The following is a 22712-nucleotide window of genomic DNA, read 5'->3' as shown; positions in this document are numbered from 1 at the left end:
CGTTCTCAGTGCCAGGCAGAACAAACCCCCTCCTCCTCCTCCTCCTCCTGCTCCTCCTCAACTCATCACTCAGGAACACCATCTTGTCTGGTTAAGTGGGAAAAAGAAGGGCCACAATAGCAGCGTTGGATCATGGTTTGGACAGAGATTGGCGACATTGTCCACCATGCCCCCACACAGACAATGGGCTGACGGATAAGCACAATGACTGTGCTGCGGAGGGCGGGCAGTGATGTGCGGGGGACACGGAGGGGTGATGTGTTGCTGCCGTGGAGGGCTGAGTGATGTCAGTGTGTTCTGATAATGGTAGGTCTGTGATCCCAGGGCTAGCGTCATTCACACACCGAGCCGGCAGACTGGCCGCACTGAATGCTGCATCTCCTCACAGAGGCGCTTGCTGACCTGGGCCTGATGATCTGGGCCACACACCTGCCAAAGCTGACGACATTTTTTGAAAACATTTCAGAATCAACTCGATGTTATTTTGATGTACATTTAACCTGCTTGCCAAGACAGTGGTGCGTTAAAAGCTCACTGCCTAAGACATTACCTTTGGTTTGTAAGGTGATGTTTTTACAGGCATATGTGGTGGACTTTGCTCAAAGTCATTGTCTAGATATACTACTCATTTATTAATGACTTTTAGAGATGTTCTTTTGGCAATGCTGGACTAGATGGTACCCAGTTTCCAATATCTGCTGGGATCTTGCCGCTGCAGTTTCACATTTGTCAACTTCTCACGTCACTCATTAAAGAAGAATTTAAGAGTTTAAACAGAATAATGGCATTTGAGAAGTGGTGTGCTACCATACATGCTAACTTGCTGGTATAATGAAACAGAGCCATTCATTCATTCATCTTCTGTAGCTGCTTGTCCTGTGAAGGGTCGCGGGGTCTGCTGGAGCCTATCCCAGCTGTCATCGGGCGAGAGGCGGGTACACCCTGGACAGGTCTCCAGTCTATCACAGGGCTAACACAGATAGACGGACAACCATTCACACTCACATGCACACCTTAGAATCACCAATTAACCTAACAAGCATGTCTTTGGATTGTGGGAGGAAGCCGGAGTACGTGGAGAGAACCCACGCAGACACAGGGAGAACATGCAAACTCCACACAGAAAGGCCCAGTCGGCCCATGGATTCGAACGTGGGAGCTTCTCACTGTGAGGCATCAGTGCTAACTACCTCGCCACTGTGCCGCCTGAAACATTGAGTCATTGATAGCGTTTTTCCTCTAAAGCAGTAGGAAACTCATCTTGTCACCGTGTTCACATTTGTCTCTCTATCAATGCTCTTTCTTTTTTTTTAAGTTTCTGATAGTAGTTTTATCTGACAACAGCGTGTAAGAATCTGCCTGATGATATTCTGCTACATTTATTGCTCTTGAACTTTGTCTCCACCCACCACCAGTGACAAACTGATGCTGAGCCTACTTGTCACCTCTGATGAACCAGTCAGCCTCATCACTGAAGCAGAGCGGGATGTAGGGACATAAAATCCTTTTTCTCCCCAGAGTGGACAATATCACTAAGTATGCAAGACAGTCTTTGAATGTTGAGGAGACTGAAGTTGTCAAGGTCTTAAATGTATCTAAAATGTTGTTTTGTTGTGCTGAGACAAGCGAGCCTGGTGAACACAAGTGTAAGAATGAACAAATGAAGGAATGGATGGATGGACATATGTTCATCTGTGAGAAAGATATGAATTTAACTGTATAATCCTGATCTTAGACCTTTAGCACGTCGCTTATTACAGTGACTGGATTTAGTACTAGAAAAATGTGCGTTGGTAATAAAAACAATCAGACTCATTGACAAGCTGGCCATAAATACTGTCCAGTCATTCAAACAAAGTCATAAGGTAGCACACATCAATTCAAAGTTATTACTCTTAATATTGATTGTATATAAAATGCTAAATGCGGCTAGCAGGATTGTTGCACTGTGTCAATTTGTTCAATGAAAACACTGTCAGAATAAAAATAAATAAGTCATTGTTCACAGCAATTATGACAGTCATTAACAAAATGTGAAAATATTTGTAGCAGCCATTGAGACAGGTTGTTATGTATTTGGCATGCTTCTGAACAGCTGGTGAATTTGCATTTGTTTGTTTGCCTTGTGATAGAATAGGCTGTCATCTGCCTGCTTTTCTGGGAGTGACTCCAGAACGCAACAGGCTCAGAGAAAAAATAGATGAATGCAGAAAACTGACTGTCAGATAGATGAACAGATGTGTGAATATGTTACCTTAGCACACTTTACTTATCAGAAAGACTGTGAAGTTTCTCAGTCCTCCAGGTCACGGTATATACAAGAAAAAAATTATAAAAAAGGAAACTGGACTGGTAGAGGTTTTTGAGAAGACGTTTCATCATTCATCCGAGTAGCCTCCTCAGTTCTAGGGGACTAATGAGAAGTTTGAGGTTTACATAGGAATATCTGAATATTTTAAGAATGTACTTTTATCATACTAATTTATGTTGTGTATTAAGTTGTGCAGTATTATTTTAGGACTTTGCAGGATTGAGTTTATTATATAATTATTTCTTTATCAGCTCCTGCTCTTTGGTTCCTACCTGTCATTGTTTACGGTGGGACAAATGGGGGTGTGACAGTGTCCTTGTGTGCTCAAGTAGTGTGTATACTGTCCTGCTGTGTTGGTGGGGATTAAGGAAGACAGCCTAGTCTCAAAAGAATATATTCGAAAGACTCCACAGGTATCAGGTTCTACTTCTGGTATTATTGGAATGCCTCTACAGTCAATGATATATTATGACGAGTTCTATCTCATGTTTATTTAAAACACAGCATTAGTTGAAGTTGCGGGTAGGGTAATGGGTATAGTTTACTATGCTCACCTCCCCGAAGTGGAAAAATATACATTTCAGCATTAAAATGACTCAAAACATGAGTGGATTGTAACACAAGTGCCACCAGACTCATTAATCAGGCCATATTCACAAAAAGGGTGGTTTTCTCACGAAGCAATCACTCATTTCAATACTAACACTACTAACTTATTTATTTACACAATGTGACCCTTCATTAATGTGTCAAAATATGTGTTTAACATTTTTATTTATTTATTTATTACCATAACTCTGAGCAGTCACGTGACTGTTATGTCATCGTAACGCGCCTATTTAGCCACTGATTGTACTGAGCCTCTGTTTGAACCAAGTTTGAACTGAGGAATGGGCAAACCCACGAAAAATGTGAGTAAACCAGTAATCATTAGACTTGCATTGTATTATTGCAGTTGAATTATCAAGTGTGCACAACTGGCGATCTACTCGGTGGGAAAGAAAACAGCTGATCAGACCGAGTGTGTGTCTTTTCATTGTGTGGGTCTCTGCAGTTAGTGACGGGACTGCTCTGTAAAGACAACGACAACATTCCTCTGAAAAAATGTGTGATGCTGCTGTAGACGAAGATCAACCTCCGGGGGGCAGCAGCGTCCTACTTTGGAGAAAAATCTGCAGGTGCCCACACAATAACGTTGCAGCTAAATCCTGAATCGAAGATAAAACAAGCATTCACTTCATTAAATTTAGATGCAATGAAAAAAACAACTCTCACAAATAAAAGTCCTGCTTTTGAAATCTTTCTTAAATAATAAAAAAAAAATCTTAACGTCTCAATGTATTAAATACACCAATCAAGCATAACATTATGACTTCCTAATATTGCGTAGGTCTCCCTTGTGTCTCCAAAACAGTTGTGACTCATCAGAGAATGGACATGGGTCTTCTGAGGGTGTCCTGTGGTGTCTGGCAACAGAATGTTGTTAGTACGGGCCTTTGGGTCCTGTGGGTTAAGGGGAGGGGCCTCTGTGGATCATCCCACAGATACTTGATCAGTTTGGGATTCAGTGAATTTGGAGGCCAGGTCACCCAACGCCTTGTGCTGTTCTCCATGTTTTTGTACCTAAACTGTTTTTTGTCTGTGTGTGTCGGGCTGCATCCTGCTGAGGATGGCTGCTGTCATCAAGGAGTGTCATTGCTATGGGGTTGGGGTGTCTGGTCTGGTCAAGGTGGGTGGTACATGTCTAAGTAACATCCACATGAATCCCAGATCCAAACGTCTCCCAGTAGAACACTGAATTGTCACAAGATGGTCGATGTTATGTACTTCTCCTGTCACTGGTCATAATGTTGTGGCTGATTTGTGTATGAGGAGCTTTGCATTATTATACATTATAAAAATAGTCTAATCATACCAATGCATTAATGTCTTATTTTCATTTTAATAGTTTAATAGTTTGATGTAGAACTTTGTTCATTTTTCATATTTTTTTATATCTTTCTGACACTAAATGGCTTAGAGTTCATTCAAGGTTTTACACATTTAGTCTTCAATTAAAAAGGAACATATAGGCCTAATCTCTTCATGGAGGAGGGTTAAAATTCTTCTTAGAGCCTTTAGGAGTAGTGGTCGGGCTGCAGTAAGAGTGTTGTTCAAGGCAACTTGGCATCCAAGGTTTGTTTTTGTGAAAGGTTTGTCTTGCGTAACTGACATTGCTGCAGTTTGGTTCACTGACAGGTGCAACAACAGCAAGAGAACATGAAAAATAATCTCACGTCTGCAGACCACTAGTTTAGACAAATAGAGCTTCTGACCAGAGCATTACTGGTCCCATATCCCCCAACCTGCTGCTAAGAAATGGGAGCAAACAAGAGCAAATGAGACCGTCTCATCTCTTAACAGCAGCTATCGAGGTGTTCTTGAGAAAGGTAGTTTTGCCTAATTGCCTCAGTGTTGAGAGGACAAGGCCATCAGTGGATAGTTACACTGTAACTGAACCGTGAAGCCTGTCGATGCCAGCCACTGCAGCTGAGTGGATGTAGAGCAGAGAACGGGAGGTAAACAGAATGCATGCTCAGCGTATGTCCCCTGAAAGTTAACTGAATAAGAAATGTGGCCAGAGTCACACTGTTTAGGGAAAAGCGGTTTACATGTGAGAACTGCAGCTTTATGCTGTGACTGTTTGTGAGGATGATGGAAGGCTCTCCTGAATTCACAATGTAAATGTAATTTAGCACATCGTCCAGACTGTCTACTGTGACAAATGAAAGGGAACTGCTGCCAATTCCCAAAAAACTGGAGACAAACCAGGAAAATACACTCAAAACTTTACATGGCGCCTTACAAGGTTACTTCAATTATAAACCCTGGCACAGAGATAATCTAAATGGCACTGATCATTCTCCTTTAGTCTTCAGGTGATAAATCTGAGTAGCCCTTGAGATTTTACCAGATTTCACCATCAGCAAGTCAAGTGTTCAGTGTACAGTATTCTATCACTAAATACAGATTTTGACCAGCATTTGTGGTTCCCAGATGAAGTATCCTATAGCTTTGTTGATCCCTAGTTTTTTCTCATCTGCTTTAAAAGACTGCTGTTTAGGATTCACAGGGATCAATGAGCATAAATGGACATGCTGCACAACCATTTTTATTCATAATAGCCAAGCATAAATAAACCAAACTGGCTTCAAAGAGGGCCTTGCACATTCAGATGTTGTAATCTGCAACTTCACCACTAGATGTCGCTAAATCTTGTGCGCTGATTCTTTAAGTCACAACAACATTTTGATGAATATTGGCAAATTAGCACAAGCACAAATATTATTGAAGTTCCACTCTGTATTGGTAAGTAGTAGTAATCATACACACATGTACCATTGTTAGGTGACAAATTAAAATTTTTACAAATACTACTAATGTAAAAGTTTAAAACTTACTTTTTTTTCTCCAGTTTTTAATAACTTTGGTCTTACCTGCACTTTGCCTTTGGTATTTATATCAGACAGGTAATACGTCATTCAGAGTAGGCTCACAGATTTTAGTGAGAAAACATCTGTGAACTGCACGTACAGCAACAGTATAAACAAAGCAGCCAATTCAAATCAGTAACGCTTTGCAGAAGAGTCGTTGTGGCTGCATCAACAGTAAATCTAAGTTGTTTGTAGGCTGCTAACAGTTACTGGTTGGGGACCAGGCTAGACTGACTGGCCTAACATACAGACTAGCGTAGCCCATGTGTAATGTATACTGTATGTTGTATGGCTAGCTAATGTAGAAAAAAATGTAATTCAGGAGCGACTTCACCTGCTATGGAAGAGGAAAAGAAATTGTAGAAAGGTCAACCCTTGGGTCATGTCCCTGATGAAGGACACGAGCCATAATACGTCAGTCTAATAAAGTTGTTCCATTTACTACAAGTGTTGCGTTAGAGGCTCATGGGTGGGACACTGAGGCTAGTGAATGGGATTATTGGAGTAGTGTGATGCTTGGAGACAGAAGGGACAGGACCATGTTCCATCCATGTCCTATGGCAGACAGTGGACATGTAGTACTTTTGATTCATTCCTAGACAACTAGACTAAACTCTGGTCGGGCGGAACAGTGGCGAGTTTGTGATGCCTCACAGCGAGAAGGTCCCGGGTTCGAATCCATGGGCCGACTGGGCCTTTGCGTCTGCGTGGGTTCTCTATGGGTACTCCAGCTTCCTCCCACCATCCAAAGATATGCTTGTTAGGTTAACTGGTGATTCTAAATTGGCCATATGTGTGCATGTGAATGGTGGTCTGGTGTGTGAATGGTGAATGGTTGTGTTAGCCCTGTGATAGACTGGAGATCTGTCCAGGGTGTACCCCGCCTCTTGCCCAGTGACAGCTGGGATAGACTCCAGCAGACCCCGCGACCCTTCACAGGAACAAGCGGTTACAGAAGATGAACTAAACTCTGGTCTTCTGTTGGTTTCATTTCTTCGTATTATTTTACATTTAAGAGTCTTTTCGTTTGCCCCAAAACAGGACCGAGACATATTTTAAGCCAACATCCGATGTGTAAGCAAATGTCAGCATGCTAACTCAGAAGGTGACCATAGCAAATTCTACTGGCTTATTAGCGTGCTGACCTTTTGTTCGAATCACCATTAGGCATAAGCTGCCATATCCTCACAAAAATGCTTGTACGGTTAAAGATTCTTGATTTTGAAATAAATAAACGGTACTTCTGTCGGCTAAGGTGTTATGGTTAAAATTTTACAGACAGTCAAGGTTTGACGGTGGAAAAAGCAGAGTGGACAACGCTGAGGCCAAAGCAGAACCATCATGTGTTCAGATGTATAAAATCTGCTCTCTGGTATTCCAATATTAGTGTTGACTGGCAGTCTCACACACACGCTCACTGAGATATGACCTGCCTCCTGCTTAATCCTCGGTGAGCTAAAAGCATTTTCATTTAGCCATGACTCACTCCTCACACCAAATTGACTGTAAACTCAGTTTACTCTGTGTTGTCTCTGATTGGTGAAAATAAGATTTGCTACAAAACCAATAGTACATTTCTTGAGCTACATCAGTGTCTTAAACGCTTGCTTAAACAAGGCAGAGCTTTTATTGCATGATGAGGATCACATACCATTAAAAAAAACATGAGAAAAAAAAGAGAATTGAATACTTGTTTTTTGTGATTCATTTACGTGACCGAGTATGGTCTTTGGGGAGCTTTATTTTGAAGATACACAGAGTTTTCATAAAATGGGGGTATGTCTGAGTTGAGATGTTCTCCTCTGTGACTAAACGCCCTGGTCACAGCTCTGATTCTGAATTAGTTCCTGGCAGGTCATGAGTGAACTGATATTGCCATCCCCAACATACTCATTTTGAACTCTTCTCGTAACACATTTGAACACCTGTTCAACAATTGCTCTGTTATTTCCTTTCATTTTGCTCCCGCTGTCTCGTGCTTGCTGGATGGCTGCTGTGCAACCATGACAACAGGTCCCAACTACTACAATTTTTCCTCGTCGGTACCATGACATTATTGACTGTGAAGACAATTGCTTGTGCTAATATGCGTGTGCGCCAGCATCGCTTGGTGTATTTACTATATACCGAGGATAGGGAGGATTAAGTTATCCTTCAGCTTATCTCCATTTAAAATGACTGATTATGCTGTCAGCAATGGTCGTGGCCTAGATTTGAAAGACGGCCCTGTTTGCTCTGGCTCGGAGCCACGAGACCTTGTAAATACAACTGATGCACTTTTCCATCAGCGGACGAGTGTTACCTCATTGTGTTAAGAGTAATAAAGCGTCAGTTTGGTTAATGAAAGAGGAACAGGGGGCCTTTTCCTGTTGATGCTGTCTTTGTAGACGTCGTATAGCCTGCAGTTCACCTTAACATTCATACAATTTGCATATAGATGAGACTCATATCACATTATTGCTTTGGGGGAGTATTAATAATGTGGTCCAACAGGAGACTGTACTATACAAGCGACTCTTGCAGATGCTGAAACAGGTGCTGCCCAGAGCGACGCTTTCTGCCTCACTGAAGCCACATTGTCCTGCATCTTTCCCTCCCCTCTGCTTTCATTCAACTGTATCTTGTTTGTTTTGCTGTTGTTCATATTTTGAGGGATTTGTGAATTTGTGACGGGTGGAGCTGGTGCTACATCCCTTACTAACTACATTGTAAAGGATTTTGAAATCACTCCTCAAAATGTTCCAGACTGAACACAACGCCACAGGGTTGCAAAATTGCTTGACCTCCTGATCCCCTCCGACCTACCTTTGCCTGTCCCCACCGCTGGACCACTATTACCTCCCTGGCGTCCTCTGAAATGGATTTCTCTGGCTCAGTGGGTGGGACGTGAACAACCCTCAGACTGATTTTTTTTCTCACTCACTCATACACCTTGATTGGCATTTGTAAAGCACTTAAAGGAAAACATATGGGCTGTCTAGATAAACACCCTGCAGACACAGCACATATATACAGTTTATATATACATGCTGCTTCTAAATATCTTACATAACTGAGCTCGCCATTTGGACCATCTGCCATTTTCTCCCTTGTTAGCTGTGTTTAATCAGGCCGCTACATCAGAAGATTGACACATTGTGTGTTTCTGCTCCAAAGGACTAAAGGGCTAGTACCATTGCATCTCTGTAATGATGTGTTAATAGGGCTAATATAAATAAGTCTTCAATAAATAATGCCTTCAGACATATCATTTGGCTCTACTCTCCAACTTTGGCTAGCTGAAGTCTCCTCATGATTCATGTTAGCTAAGATTAAAAGTGTCAGCTTCATGTGTTATGTATGTCATGTCGTGTGCATATAGATATATGCTGTTGCCAGTTAAACCGATTTAAGTACCCCTAATGTCCCAACACATTCGTTAATGTCATTTTGATATTTAAACACATTTTAACAAGAAAGGCACATCTGTTACTAATAGCATTAATGTTCCATTCCATTTTGGTATCTGTTTAAACCGTGCCAGCCAGGAGCCTGGATCATACACCGGTAACATAGATTTGCACAGTTCAATTATAATTAACATGGCACATTGAATGTAGACTGGATATTTTTTTATTTATTTTTTTATTAGACGATGAGATTAATTCCTTTTATCACTGTAGTTGGTTGGGGACACCAGAGTAAACCCAACCTTTAAGCTGGCCTAGTAATAAAAACTATATTTATTTTTGTATAATGAGTTATAATCTATGACCTGGGCATTACAATAATCAACGTACAACTTTAGGCAGAAGTTGTAAAAACAATATAAAAATCCATCCTTATCCAATTAAAGAATTTCAGTATTAACAAGAGAATTAAATGAGACAAAAAAATTGCCTGAGCTGTGTTGAACAACTCAGAAAAAAAAAAAAAAAAACATGAAAAACAGCACAAAGTGTTGACCTGGCCTTCAGATTCACTAGATCCCAAACTGGTCAAGTATCTGTGGGATGCACTGGAACAAGCCTGACACCACAGAAGACCCATGTCCATTCTCTGATGACTCACAACTGTTTTGGAGACACAAGAGGGACCTGCACAATATCAGAAAGGTGGTCATAATGTTATGCCTGATCAGTGTACTTGAGTACTTGATAAGTGTTGTACTGTGTTCTGCTTTCAAATGTTTCCATTTGGTCTCATGGACATGGATTTAAATGAACTTATTCGTTGTTTTTTGTGACATTCACATTTCCATAAATCAGTAATTTGAAACATTGCATTCTATTCTTTTCTATTCTATTCTATTCCATCGCTGTCCCCGCCCCCCGCTCTGTCGTCACGCTCCGTGCAGCCAATGAGGAGGAGGAGGGGGGGTTTCCGCGGCGGAGAGGCAGGCAGCGGCGTCGCAGCGCTACAACAAGAGCGGCTTTCGGGCTTTGTTTTGTGGATGTGAATGAGCTCCATCACCTCCTCCAGAAATGTGGACGGATATAAGGACATTGCTACTTTTTCATCTGTTCATCCTCAGGCTTCACCTCTCGGCAGGTTAGTAGTTTGTGTGTGTGTGTCTTCTTTCTCTTCTCTAGTGCAATAAATTGGAAACGTTGTGTGGTAATGATGGGCTGATTGGAAGCGCTCCCGGTTTTCAGTGCGCCTGTGCGTTTGATACCAACAGAAAAAAAGAAAACTATTTTTTTTCTGTGATACATAGCCTACTGTAGGATAGGATGTGCAGCATGTGAATGTGTGATAGCATGTTTTAGGAAGGCGCCACAGTGGGTTCGGGATGGGGAAAGCCTCTCCGTGTGTGTCATGTGTTTCCCGGCTGTGAGCATCCATACTGCATCAGAGGTAGTAGCTGTAGTAGACCAGACTGATTGAATCTTTGTCTTCACGTTTTGGAAAAGGGGCCTCCTCCTTCTCCTTCTCCTCCTCCTCCTCTGCTGCTCTCTTGATACATAAGTAGATCACTGAAAAGAAAAACATGACGCTCCCAGCGCCTCAGCCAATTGACCTGAATGAACGCTGAATATCAATTAGGCATTCATTTGCAAATGACAGTTGAACTACTAGCGGTGACTAGTCCACCACATCCGTTTGTTGCCCATCCATCTGGACTCTCATCTCCACTTTGTTTTTTTTTTACCCCCTTTCTTCCAGCTACTGACGAGTGTGAGGATGGACAGTTTCAGTGCAACAACAAAAGGTGTATACCGACTATCTGGAGGTGCGACGACGACGACGACTGCTCAGACAACAGCGACGAAGAAAACTGTCGTAAGTGTTCAGATCAGAGGAGAAACCCGTCAAAGATGTACCAAAACCAAATCACTCCAGTTCCCCCATCCTTTTCTTGGCAGTGCATCCCAGCCGAAACAAGATATTGACATGAAATGTGCACTAAAACTAAAAAAAGAAAAAAAAGAAAAAAGAAATGATCCCAGTGGGTTATTGTGATCAATATCCAATTTCCTATCTGTTAAAAATATGTTAAAAAAAAGATTTAAAAGATTTTTACCATTAATGCCATCTGGAAATCTTCCCTGAAGCTGCCTACCACCAGCTGTTCATTAGGATTAGAATATCTATGGAAGCTTCCACAGCTTAATGAGCCATATTTCCTCATAATGTTTACAGTTATGGAGAAGAAAAGACACTTGTCCCCTAGGTGTCTCTGTCCTCTTCATGATTTCTTGTGGTTTCAGAATGGATCTGCATCTACTTTTTCTATTTACCGTTGTACAAACAGATCCCGAGTTTCTAATGAAAACACAGTTATTCTTTGAGAGATAATATATGTGTGTGCGTGTGTGGGTTTGCCTCGGGGCCGGAGCGCCCAGGTGATTTCATCTGTTGTACTGCTCTCCATAGAAAGCTTGACCTGCATGTTTCCCCAAAATGAGGGTTGATTGGGTGGAACTATTTTCCAATCATCTTCAAATGAAAAGCTGTCAAGGGGAAGAGGCAGATTGCGCAGTGAATCGGTCCAGTGCGCAAAGCTCTGACAGGTACCCTGGATGTGTTGTTCTGTGGTGGAAATAATAGAATTTGTACTTTCCTGTTTGACTGTGAGCCAGTGGCCTATATTTTTTTTGAAAAAGGCTGCTTGCGCTGAAACCAGTGAAGTTGTGCCAAAGCTGAAGCCGAACGCCGCGCTTTCGCTGTGCAGTTATGTTCTTTTGTGTCTGGGTTAATTGTGGCTCGGGAGGAATTGCTGCTCCTCCAAACACGAGCATACGCTCTCTATTTCTCATCGTACCTGTCTCTGTCTTTGCTCCTCTCCCCGTCTCCTACACACACACACGCAGACCTGTTGTATACAACCTCGTCATGGGCTCTAAATGCATGTGGAGGTGATCCCATTGTTTCTTTGTCTCTGACACCAGTAGGACGTGTCCTCGGGCCTGCAAAAGAAAGCAGGTCATGTGGCGCATCGTGGCTCCTTAAACATTCATGTGTCACTTTTTCGCACAAACCCTGATGTTTGGAGAAAATTATAACTCCCTGAAGCTTTTTTTCCTCTGTATTCCATTCATGAATCAAATAGGGGGTTGTTAGTGAGGTTTTATTACCCCCTGCGTGTTTTCCATCAAGCAGAGCCTCTGACACATATAGGGTTTGAGAAAAAAACACTGCTCCTGAAAGCCTTCTGAGCCCAGACTACTGTCAACCCAGCATCCAATGATTTTACTTGGCATTATATTAGAGAGTGGCCTTCACTGTGTTCCTCTTCTCACCGCCTTGCTGGCTCTGTGTGGGCAGGCAGATACAGGGGCTGGTGACAGATCTGCCTCTGCATTGGGATCCTCGTAGTGCTGGACCACTGAACGGCTACGGGTATTAGCTGTTGAACTTTGGCGTGCTGTGCAGCTCTGTCAATTTTTAATTAGGTTACTACTGTTAAAGTCATCCTCACAGGTTGATTCTATAAGCCCTTTTTCTAGTTTGGCATCTGAAGTGGCTACAAGACAGAAGACAGTCAGCGTAGTGCAGTGAAGTGTAAACCTGCGTGACATATGCTGCACAGGAGGAGAGCGTGGTGAGGATTTAGCTTGTACATACGGCAAATCCTGCGCAGAAATTACACAGTTTCCTGTTGACTGTGAAGTGGTCGAGGCCGCATTAGTAAAATGAAGTTTCTGAGTGGCCGAGCAGAGGGTCTCACTTTATGAATCCACTTGTGTTCAAGATACGTTTCTTTCACAGCACAATGCCAAGACACACAAATCCAGGGACTGAATGTGTGCAGCAGAGCATACTTTCAGAAATATGCTGACGGCCTGAAACCTCAGCCGCAGCTCCTTATTTGTCACGCCAGTGTCACCTTATTCCTAACCTGACTGCTGCTGCTAGTCGAACCTCACGGAACAAGTGTTGAGCTCTTAAAACACTGGTATTCCTCTCGGCGGCGTTAGGCCAGCCTCCGCTCTGTTTCTCTTAACACCATCCCCCACTCCTCCACCCCCAGACTGCACTCCCATCCCTCCATCCACCCCACCATCCCCCATCATCAAACTCTATTGCGCGCTGGACAGTCGCACGTTGCACATACATGCATAATTGCTCATAAGTATGCGTAGACACAAGTATGGGCCAGACGCATGCAAATTCAGACATGCATAAAGTTATGTAAATGCATATTAATGAGAAATCGAATTAAAAAAATCTTTTTTTTTAACATTTAATTTGAATCTGAATAGAAACTGTATATTTTGTTTGCTGGTTGCATAACTCTTCTGGTGTGGATGTGAAGCTAAGCCACCCTTCCTCTTTCCTGTCTGGAGTTGACAGCAGCGGAGGCGACAAAAGAACTCTGCCTCGAACTCTCAGAGTCAGATCTGTGGCGGCTCTTGACACGAAGCCGCCGTTAAATCCTCGCCCTGATTACAGCGGCATATCACCCAGTTTCCATCTCTCCGCGTTACCTTCAAAGACCGGAGAGTCCGCTCGACTTTCTTCTCGTCCCGCGATGTGATAATGATCTGTTTAATCCATGTTCATGAATTTAGCATTTACACCTGCGAGGGAGCCGATTCACGGCGACTTGGGGAGCCTCAAAGGCTTCTTTTGTTTTCCTCTGTGATGGAGAGTCAGCAGCAACCTGTGGGCCTCGTCTCTTTGTGTTACCTAATAAATCTGCACAACTCCTTCATAGGCAATACTGACATCCGAAAACAACTGTCGCCCCTCCACACCTTCTGCACTCATTGCTTATTTCTTTATTCCAAAGCCTCTCAGCGGTAGCAGTTTTCTCTGCTGCAGTGTTGAAACCAAAGTAATGCAAGAAGTATCCCTGCACTCTCAATTAGTTCCTACTCAACAGCGTTTAAACCTCAGATGATTTTTTTTTCCTGTAAAACCTTTGAAATTTGAATTTAGTGTGCAGCTAGAATAAAGTCAGGAGTTTTAAATGTTTTCTCTACTTTTGTGAACATTATTAGCTATGATTGCATCGATTGATATTGCGCTATATAGGGCTGTTTGCTCAGTTCTCAAGAGGCCGAATGTCTTTCTGTCTGAAAGCTACTGGTGTTTTCTTATTTTCTTTTTTTTCCCAGTAATTCATATTCACAGTCACTGTATTTAACTGTGCAATTTTCTTGGCTTTGAAAGGCGTCTGGTATTTCTTTGGTTTTAAAGAAAGCAGCTATTTAGTGGTAATTGAACCGACGCTTGTCCTCCGCATTTCATACTTCAACCTTCTTCCTTTTCAAAAAAGAGATGTTGTCACAAACCTCCTCCTGATCTCTCAATGCTCACTTACAGGTGTGACCTCTCTGCGCCAACGAAACTATGTGTAACCAATTTGGCCCAGTTGCCACCGACAATATCTCCCTCCCTCCCCTCTTTTCTGCACAGATTCCTACAAAAAATCCTGAGTCAACAACTCTCTGCAGCCATGCGATTCTTTTTCTGTTGGCACTGTTGGGTTGCTGCTGCGGTCACACTTTAAGTCAGCTCTACTTTTTTTAGTACCTATTGCTCTGGAAAGTTTTTTCTCTCATACTTCTCTGCGCATCATTTACCCAGTCTAGTTTTACAGCAGCATTTAAAAAAATAAACGCCTACTGATTATACATAAAGAAGCTGTTTATCCACTTGCTAATATCTGCTTGGAACAGACAACTACATAATAATAATGTCATAAAGTGCAATGTTCCGCTGAAGTTTCAGGAAGAAAGAGAGATGTGTTTTGGCTTATCAGAGCTAATACCACGTCTTGCTTTGTGTGTGTTCTTTGAAGGAATGCGTTTGACAGCAGAGATGGCGTTGTCGAGGTTGTTGACGACGAGTGAAACTGAAGTGATAGAAGATGGGGGAAGAAGTCATTTTGACCTGCGGGATGAGTTGGGGAGGTTGTTTGTGTCCCTATCAAATTCTCCCCATAATCTCCACAGCTGTTGACAACTGTACACGGCGTGGAAAGGATTATGTCTTCTATCTCTCCACGCAACCAGGCTTGTTTTCCGTTTGGTCTGTTGCCAGTTCATGTTCGGTGATCTCACTTGCAGCCCACGGTTGTGATAGTTAGTGTGTCTTCTTTTGAAAGAAGACACTTTTTTATTGCAAAACATTTGAATTTTAAAACATATTGATGACATGGGTAAACAGAATTGACATCTTTTACCATTAAAGCTCCATGAAAGTCTGTTTATAATGGGAATATCAAGGGAATGAAAAAGTCAAACTTGAATTCATTGCACTCTGTTAAGTTAAGCTATTTTACACTGTGGAGGGTGCACATGTAAACACGGCCTCGGAGGGTTCAGAGGTTCAGATAGTTTGTTGTTCAGAGTGGATAGATTTCAAGAGATCCAGTGACTTTGTTTTGAGACTAAAGAGCTGGAAGACTTGAGCTGGCACGGCGGTGGTGAGTGGGCAGGCAGGTGGCGTGATGAAGATGGCGGCGGCTGACTGGTTGTTGACTGGAGAGCCGGTCGAGTGCAGGCCTGACAAGCGAGGAGACTGGGCAGAAAAGAAAACAATACTAAACTGGCTGATTACAAGAACTAGAACAAGATCAGAGGCCTGAGGCACAGGTGACATTACAGTCTGGCAAGGATAGCTGGAGAAACTGGGATTTAAACACTGCGGGGGATGATGAGTTGGTGGACTTCAGGTGCGCCAGCCACAGGTTCAGCAGGAGCAGGAGAGGAGGCAGCAAAACCCAAGGACACACAAGCACGTAGAGAATTAGAGGGAGAGGAAGAATGGCAGGGGCCATGACATCTCCTGCTGCTGTTGTGCACATATTGCTATTTTTAGGGACGATAACAGCTCACCCTCAGCCGTGAATAACCCAAGAAGACTATTTTATGTTTTATTGTACTCTAAATACACTTGGTTGCCAGTTCATTAGCTACACTAATGGAAACAAATGCATTGCACTATAACAGTCCTGCACCAAATCTCCCTTCATGACTGTGGGTATATACTGGTTTCTTTTGCAAATATGCTAAATGTTTAAATCAGCCTCTGGTCTGACTAGACATTTTCTCACAGCATGTGCTTACTGCTGTGTCCATTTGCTGGCATCAGACGTAGAAGATTTTGCTGAGGCCATTGCTCGGATATATCCACATGTGCGTGCTTATGTGTGACTGCATTAGTTCGCTTGCTGGCCCTACTGGCCTACTGCCCTGTCTCTGCGTGTCCCAAAGCCAGCTTGCCCTCAGTGATCATTAAGAAGTCTGCAGCTCCAATTGAGCTATTAACTCAGATTAGTGCGTGCCGTTACACAGAGTTGCAGAGAGCGGATGGATGAGATGGAAAGAGAGAGAAAGATAGAGAAAGAGAGAGAGAGAGAGAGAGGGAGGGAGGGATTAATGTGGGGGTATAAAACATCACTCAGCTTCAGCCTCTTGCTCTCAGCTGCCATGTATTTATCTCACATTCCACTTGACGTTGTAGTCCAACACCTCAACGGAAAAAATAAATAAAAATGTTTTCATCATTTTGAGGATCCCACCTCCCAGAAATCTCTACGCATTTCACAAGATAAAACGCGCATTTTTCTCTGGAGGCACTCTCAGCAGTTTGTCTTGCTTCGTGAAAAATACAGTTTCAGTTGAGCAGAGCCGCTGAAATACTGCAGAGGTAATACAACAAAAGCGTTCAGCTATACTGCATTCTCTTCAGCCTGGTTTTTAAACAGAACAATCATTAATGCGGTCACTACAGAGGATACTTGTTTCACACTTTAATTGTTTTAAAGTCTGTGTGGACTCTTTTTCGCGCTGTTAGTTGAGTTGTGCGATTAAAAGGCTGTCATGAACTCAAAAAGTTTTTTGTTCGAGTCTTTGGATAAGTGTCTTTATGTTTCGTTCTAAATAATTGAAGCTTTATTGATTGTCAGTTAATGCTGTAAAATGCTGTCACTTAAAAGCACAGCATGGTGCGTAAAGCAGTGTAGTAAATGTCAAGTAAAAATGGAGTCTGGGGACATAAAGGGATGGACAAGGAGGTCGGTCTGTATTTACATCTCGTGACATTCAGGTTCTTCATTGCAGTGGGGATCCTAGGTTGTGTGGGGGGGCCCAGGCAAAGATGTGTGTGCAGTTCAAATAAGTGAAATCAATGCACATAAGGTCTTTCATAGGAGTTTATTGGAGTTTATTGCTAAATATGTAAAAAGGTAGACACCTGCAGCCCCCCCTTTTTTTATTTTTTCCTCCTGGGACTTAATCAATAGCTTGGGTCGCCTGTCCCAACTGTGCGCCCCATTTCACCAAGTTGAGAGCTGAGCCAGCTATGTGCTAACATGATGCCGCTGCACAGCGCTATAGTTTTAGTAAAAATGATTCAGCAGTAAAATGAACCCAGGTTAGCTTGAAAATCAATAAGACACATGCTGGCTGTTTGAGAGTGTCTGCCTGCTCTGTGAACCCAGGCCTTGGGGCCACAGGCATCCAGGCAGACAGCGCCTTTCATCCACAATCACTGTCAGGAGAAAAAAAAAAACGAAAAAAAAAAACGGACCCACACTGCAAGAACTGTGGCCGTTTGCAACTCCTGACTCATTTCGGTTGAAAAATGCCACTTCGTGTGACTCAACAGGCACGCTTGTGAATCTTTGCCGACATCTCCGGGGAAGTTGGGATTGGCTGAGGGCGCTGTGAGTCTCACTTTATGTCGACTTATCTGTTTGTGGATGAGTACACAACGTCATGACGGAACTGCACAGGATATTATGCCTCTGTGAAGTCAAGCCAGGGTTACGCTGAGCATGGTAGTGATTTGGACCGATGAGCAAACAGCTGTGACACAGCAACCAGTGCCCTCACTCTCTTTCTTTTTATTGATGACTCAGTGTGGTTGGATGAATTACGAGTGTCACCTACGCTCACACTGGCAACATTCACCTCCATTTGCCCAGCTATGTAGTGACTCATTACACCGCCACCATCACAGTGTTAAAGCCTTGCTTGCAGACTGCCACTGCCTTGACATCGTTCCACCTGCCTACACGTCTCCACTCGCCGTGGGCCCATCAGATCACTACGCCTGCCTAGAAAGACATTGTGGCGAATGCATTTATTCTCAGTGGCAATGGCCGTGTTTAGACAAAGGAAAGAAACAACTGCCCCCCAAGGTACCAGATAGTATTCCAAAGGTGGGTTGATCATTGCAAATCTATGCCTTGCATCCACAGTTTACTAATTTCTTCTCAGTGTAATCATGATATAGACTAATTGAACAACTGGCAGCTGGATCAAGCTGATACTCACAGTCAGCAAGCAATGTGATGACTGAATGTTTCAATTAGTCAGTTCCTGTAAAGGCTGGGATGTTCAATAATTCAATGTTGAATTAAACTGTTGATTATTGTGTTGAGGGACGGATTAATCATTTTGTCTGTAAAATGTCAGGGGGAAAACGAACAACAAATATGGCCACAGAGTCTTCAGATTTTTAGTTTTGGCCACTGACTGTGCTGCGTATACTATATGAAGATGGACAAACCCTCTGTCAGCCCTCAGGAGAACTTTTGAAGCTTTGAAGTTTAGTCGTTCCGCCTGTCGCCTCCCAGCAAATTTCAAAATGGGCAAAGAGTTCAAGCATGAGTGGAGTTGAGGTCACGCCTAAGAAGACTTCTAGCAACCTGTGAAGGCATCTACCTGTCACTTAAAATGACCATGTGCTTAACTGTGCACAAGGTTAAGCTTTAATACAATTTAAAAGGTTGATCATATTAAAATTCAGCCCTGAACAGTTGTCAGCAACTGGAAAATTAACTATCCAGACCAAATCTGTTTTGTGTGAGCATGTTAATTTCTGCATTTTAACATAGGTGTCTGACTAACTTTTGGCCTCAAATGGCTATTTTTAGCACTTCTGTGCTTCCTTCCTATCTCAGCCCCCCGAGGCTGCTGTTTCATTTTGCCTTAACAACGGTCTAAAACCCAACAGTTTGATTTCCAGATGCCTAAAGAAGTGGAATTTGCTTCCTTTCCTGCTCAATAAATAATGTATATTCTGCAAAAATGCTTTGCAAGCGTAAGTTAAATAGAGATTTTATAACGTAAAATGTAACATTACCCGAACAATGATAGCAGCCACATCCCAGTTTACTCAGTAATGGAAACCTTGTATTCATACTGAAAAGGACTATCAGATGGTTTCACTTCAAAACAAGCCGTCCAATTAGCAGAAGAGGTGTTGCACATTGTCTAATCAAAAGTCTGGAATACAGACCCCTGGTGCTTCTCTCTCTCTCTGTTCCCCCTGTAGATCAAGACAAATGTGGCACTTTCTGACCGACTCAGACACAATTGGCAATAGTGGCTGTGTGCAGAGCACAGTCCTCTGCAGTCCTTGTCTTTTACGTCAAAGTGTAAGCTTTCAAGCAAGATACTTTCACTCGTGCAGAATCTAGATTTTAAAACTGCAGCAGCCCAATTAATTCAATTCAATTTTATTTATATAACGTAAAGAACAATACAAATCGTCTCAAGACGCTTTACAGGATTCGTCGTGAAACCCCCCAGAGCAAGTACTAATGCGACAGTGGCAGGAAGAAGCCTTGAGCAGAAGCCAGCTCATGTGGGTAGAGACAGAAAAAGTGAGAGGTGAGGAGGAGAAGAGAGCATAAGGAAGAACAAGATAAACATAAATCTGCCATACATACACCGATCAGGCATAACATTACAACCACCTTTCTTAATTTGTGTAGGTCTCCCTTGTGCCTCCAAAACAGATATGACTCATCAGAGAATGGACATGGGCCTTCTGAGGGTGTCCTGTGGTGTCTGGCAACAGTATGAGGTTAGTGGGGGCCTTTGGGTCCTATGGATTGAGGGGAGGGGCCTCCCCAAAAATGAATTCAACTTTCTTTGAATTGTTCTGTCACATGCATGTAGAAAATGGGTTCTGTATGTAGACTGGTTGAAATCCTGCTTATAGTTTATTCATAGACTCACATTCCAAATACTGTCGCTAGGACTTCACATTAAATTTGAAAAGAGGTTAGTGTTACCATATTTTTATGCGTTATCACAATGTAATACTGAGGTTTTAATGGATTCCAGCAAGACCCTTCAAGGCTAGATGTCATATCAGAAAAGGTCAGGCGTACCTGTTTTAATTTAGAAAGGCCATATTTAAATCATAGACCATATAACAATTTAATGCTTATTTAAGATTCAGCATGGCCATGTATGCTAACTCCAAAGTTAGAAGCTTGGTATTGCAGCAGAAGTTTTCCTCGAAGTGGTGGGAAATGTTACTTTGCTGATGAGTTGTGCCTGACCTTGTGTGCTTTGGGGAAGCATATTGTGATCAAAGCTCAGCAGCTAAGCTCTGCCTAGAGATAGATATGTTTTAAATGCATAGCCACTGGCAACTCCCATCCACATGTACGCACACAGATACACACAAACAGACACACAAAGGCTGTGCTCTAAAAGACACTCACTTTACACACAGCAAAATATGGACTCCTTCACTGGTTGGTGTGCCCCTATTGTCTGTGAAAAAGGATGTAATCTTTTTTGACACGGATCGCCAGAGAAAGAAGAACGAGAGCGATGGTGAGCAGAGAAAAATAAAAGGAGGCAGTTTGGATGCGAGCCAAGAAGGGTTTTGCTGTCAAGCGGGGGCCCGCGGGTGCGGGGGGCAGGGATGAGGAGTGCTGCAGTCTCATTGATTTTGGAGTGGTTGTTTTGCGGTGTTATTGTTGTGATGCAGATTAGATAAAGTCCAGCTGAAAAGATAGACAGCCAATTAGAATTCTTCTGTAGTCTATCCTTCTAAGAGGTCAATGTTGAGGTTGTGTTTTCAGTCGCACGCTGCTCAATCTGCATATAGTGGAGGGTATCAGCACGTATGTGGCGAGGAGAGAGACCCAAGAAGTAAACAGGATAGATGATAGGAAGGATGAGCCTCTTATTCTAGCCAGAATACTGAACCGAAACCAGTCCCGTTTGGGCTGGATGAAGACAAGCAGAGCATCTTTGTGGGAGATCAGACTCACAGCGGGACATCTGCTCGTCCTATCAGACTTCTGAGAACACCTGGCATGTGTGCAGCTTTCCTGTTCATACTAACAATGCTGTGTGAAGCACATTTCTGTTGCATTTTCATTCAAACTGTGATAAGCAAAAAATAAAACAAATTCTTTAGTCAAAGCAATCCATATCAACCTACAGTGAATTGCTGAGTTACACAATTTAAGAGCAGAGGTCTGTAACCTGAACACACAGCTTTAACTCAGTGTTAACAAAAAAATGTGGAGCTTAAAAAAATGTAGTCTTGGATAGAGGATTATTGCAGAATATTGCATTATACATTATAACGTTATGACCACCTTCCCAATATTATGTAGGTCTCCCTTGTGCCCCCAAAACATTTCCAAAAGTTTCCCAGCAGAACACTGGGTTGTCACAAGATGGTCAGTGTTATTCACTTCTCCTGTCAGTGGTTTTAGTGTTAAGCCTGATCAGTATATACTGTAAATGTATTCCTTTGTATATTATCTACCATGTACCACCTCCTTCAATGTACCTTGCGTGTGTAGTTTACTGCAAAGAACCCCGTTTTTGTTCGTTCAGTACAGTACCATGGTCCTACTTTGAACCTCAACAACACATACATTACCATAAGATGAAAACAGTGAAAAATGCCCCAGATGAAGTTGTTTCATGCAACACAATTCTGCTGTTGCACCTTAAAGCTTATTTTACATAGTGAAACAATGGAACCATCTTGGTAATTATGTGCAGGCTTGCGTTTGTTTTAGGAATGGGGTTCGTCAAAGCGGCTTTGTTGAGGTAGTGTCTGCCCTAACCAACCCAAGTGGTGTCGAAGACTCGGACAAGTTTACCAGTGTGTGTTCGTGTGCCATGTTCCCGTACGTTTGAGAGACAATGCCAGCGCGGTCGCTTGATTAGTCTACCCGATGCTGTGTGAAATCGCCTTTGTGTTGTGCCATTTTGCCATTTTTACGTTGACGCTGACGCAGTGTTTTGCAGCCCATTAAAGCTTAAGTAAGGCCTAATGAAAACAGTTAACACTTCACTCCACTTCCCTCCCGTTGTTCTGAATAAATTAGGCCCGCTGAAATGCTACATCTGGAGTGAGTGTGCTTTTAATGCAGCCATCTCAACTTTACATGCATGAAAACTACTGTAGGAAAGAGCATAGCTGCTATGTCGCCTTCAGCTTTCACAAAGGCTTACTTGGAGACGCAGTGTAATTGTTCACGCTGATACTGTATGCAGTAGATGGGGATATCTAGTCCTCCACTGTGAAAAGACTAAGATCATCGCTTTGAGATAGAGTTGTGTCTTTTGAAAGTAATGTGTGGTTGGATTTGAGTATTGGCAGCACACGCCCAGACCTCTCATACCCTTCTGATCCTCAAGGATTCAAGGTGTATTCAATCCTCCAGTGTGAAGTACTGAACTGTAAGTATTCACGGCTTATAGCTTGTGCCCACCCTGTAC

The 22712-nt window shown here is 42.7% G+C and overlaps 1 protein-coding gene across 1 annotated transcript in view; it reads left to right on the top strand.

The window, feature by feature from the left end:
• Window positions 1-10247: 10247 nt before the first annotated feature.
• The window catches only part of LOC311489782 (low-density lipoprotein receptor-related protein 8-like), a gene marked incomplete at its 5' end in the record, with an annotated part of 79501 nt that continues 67036 nt past the window's right edge, over window positions 10248-22712 (top strand). The window contains 2 exons of the mRNA XM_084547047.1: window positions 10248-10314; window positions 10930-11046. Of these exons, the coding sequence (XP_084403173.1) occupies window positions 10248-10314; window positions 10930-11046 (184 nt within the window). The remainder of the gene's footprint in view (window positions 10315-10929; window positions 11047-22712) is intronic.

The sequence above is a fragment of the Chelon labrosus genome, assembly GCF_963514085.1.
Source record: "Chelon labrosus genome assembly, chromosome: 6".
Lineage (NCBI taxonomy): Eukaryota > Metazoa > Chordata > Actinopteri > Mugiliformes > Mugilidae > Chelon > Chelon labrosus.
The sequence above is the reverse complement of the archived record's forward strand: the minus strand, read 5'-3'. Positions and strand labels throughout refer to the sequence as shown.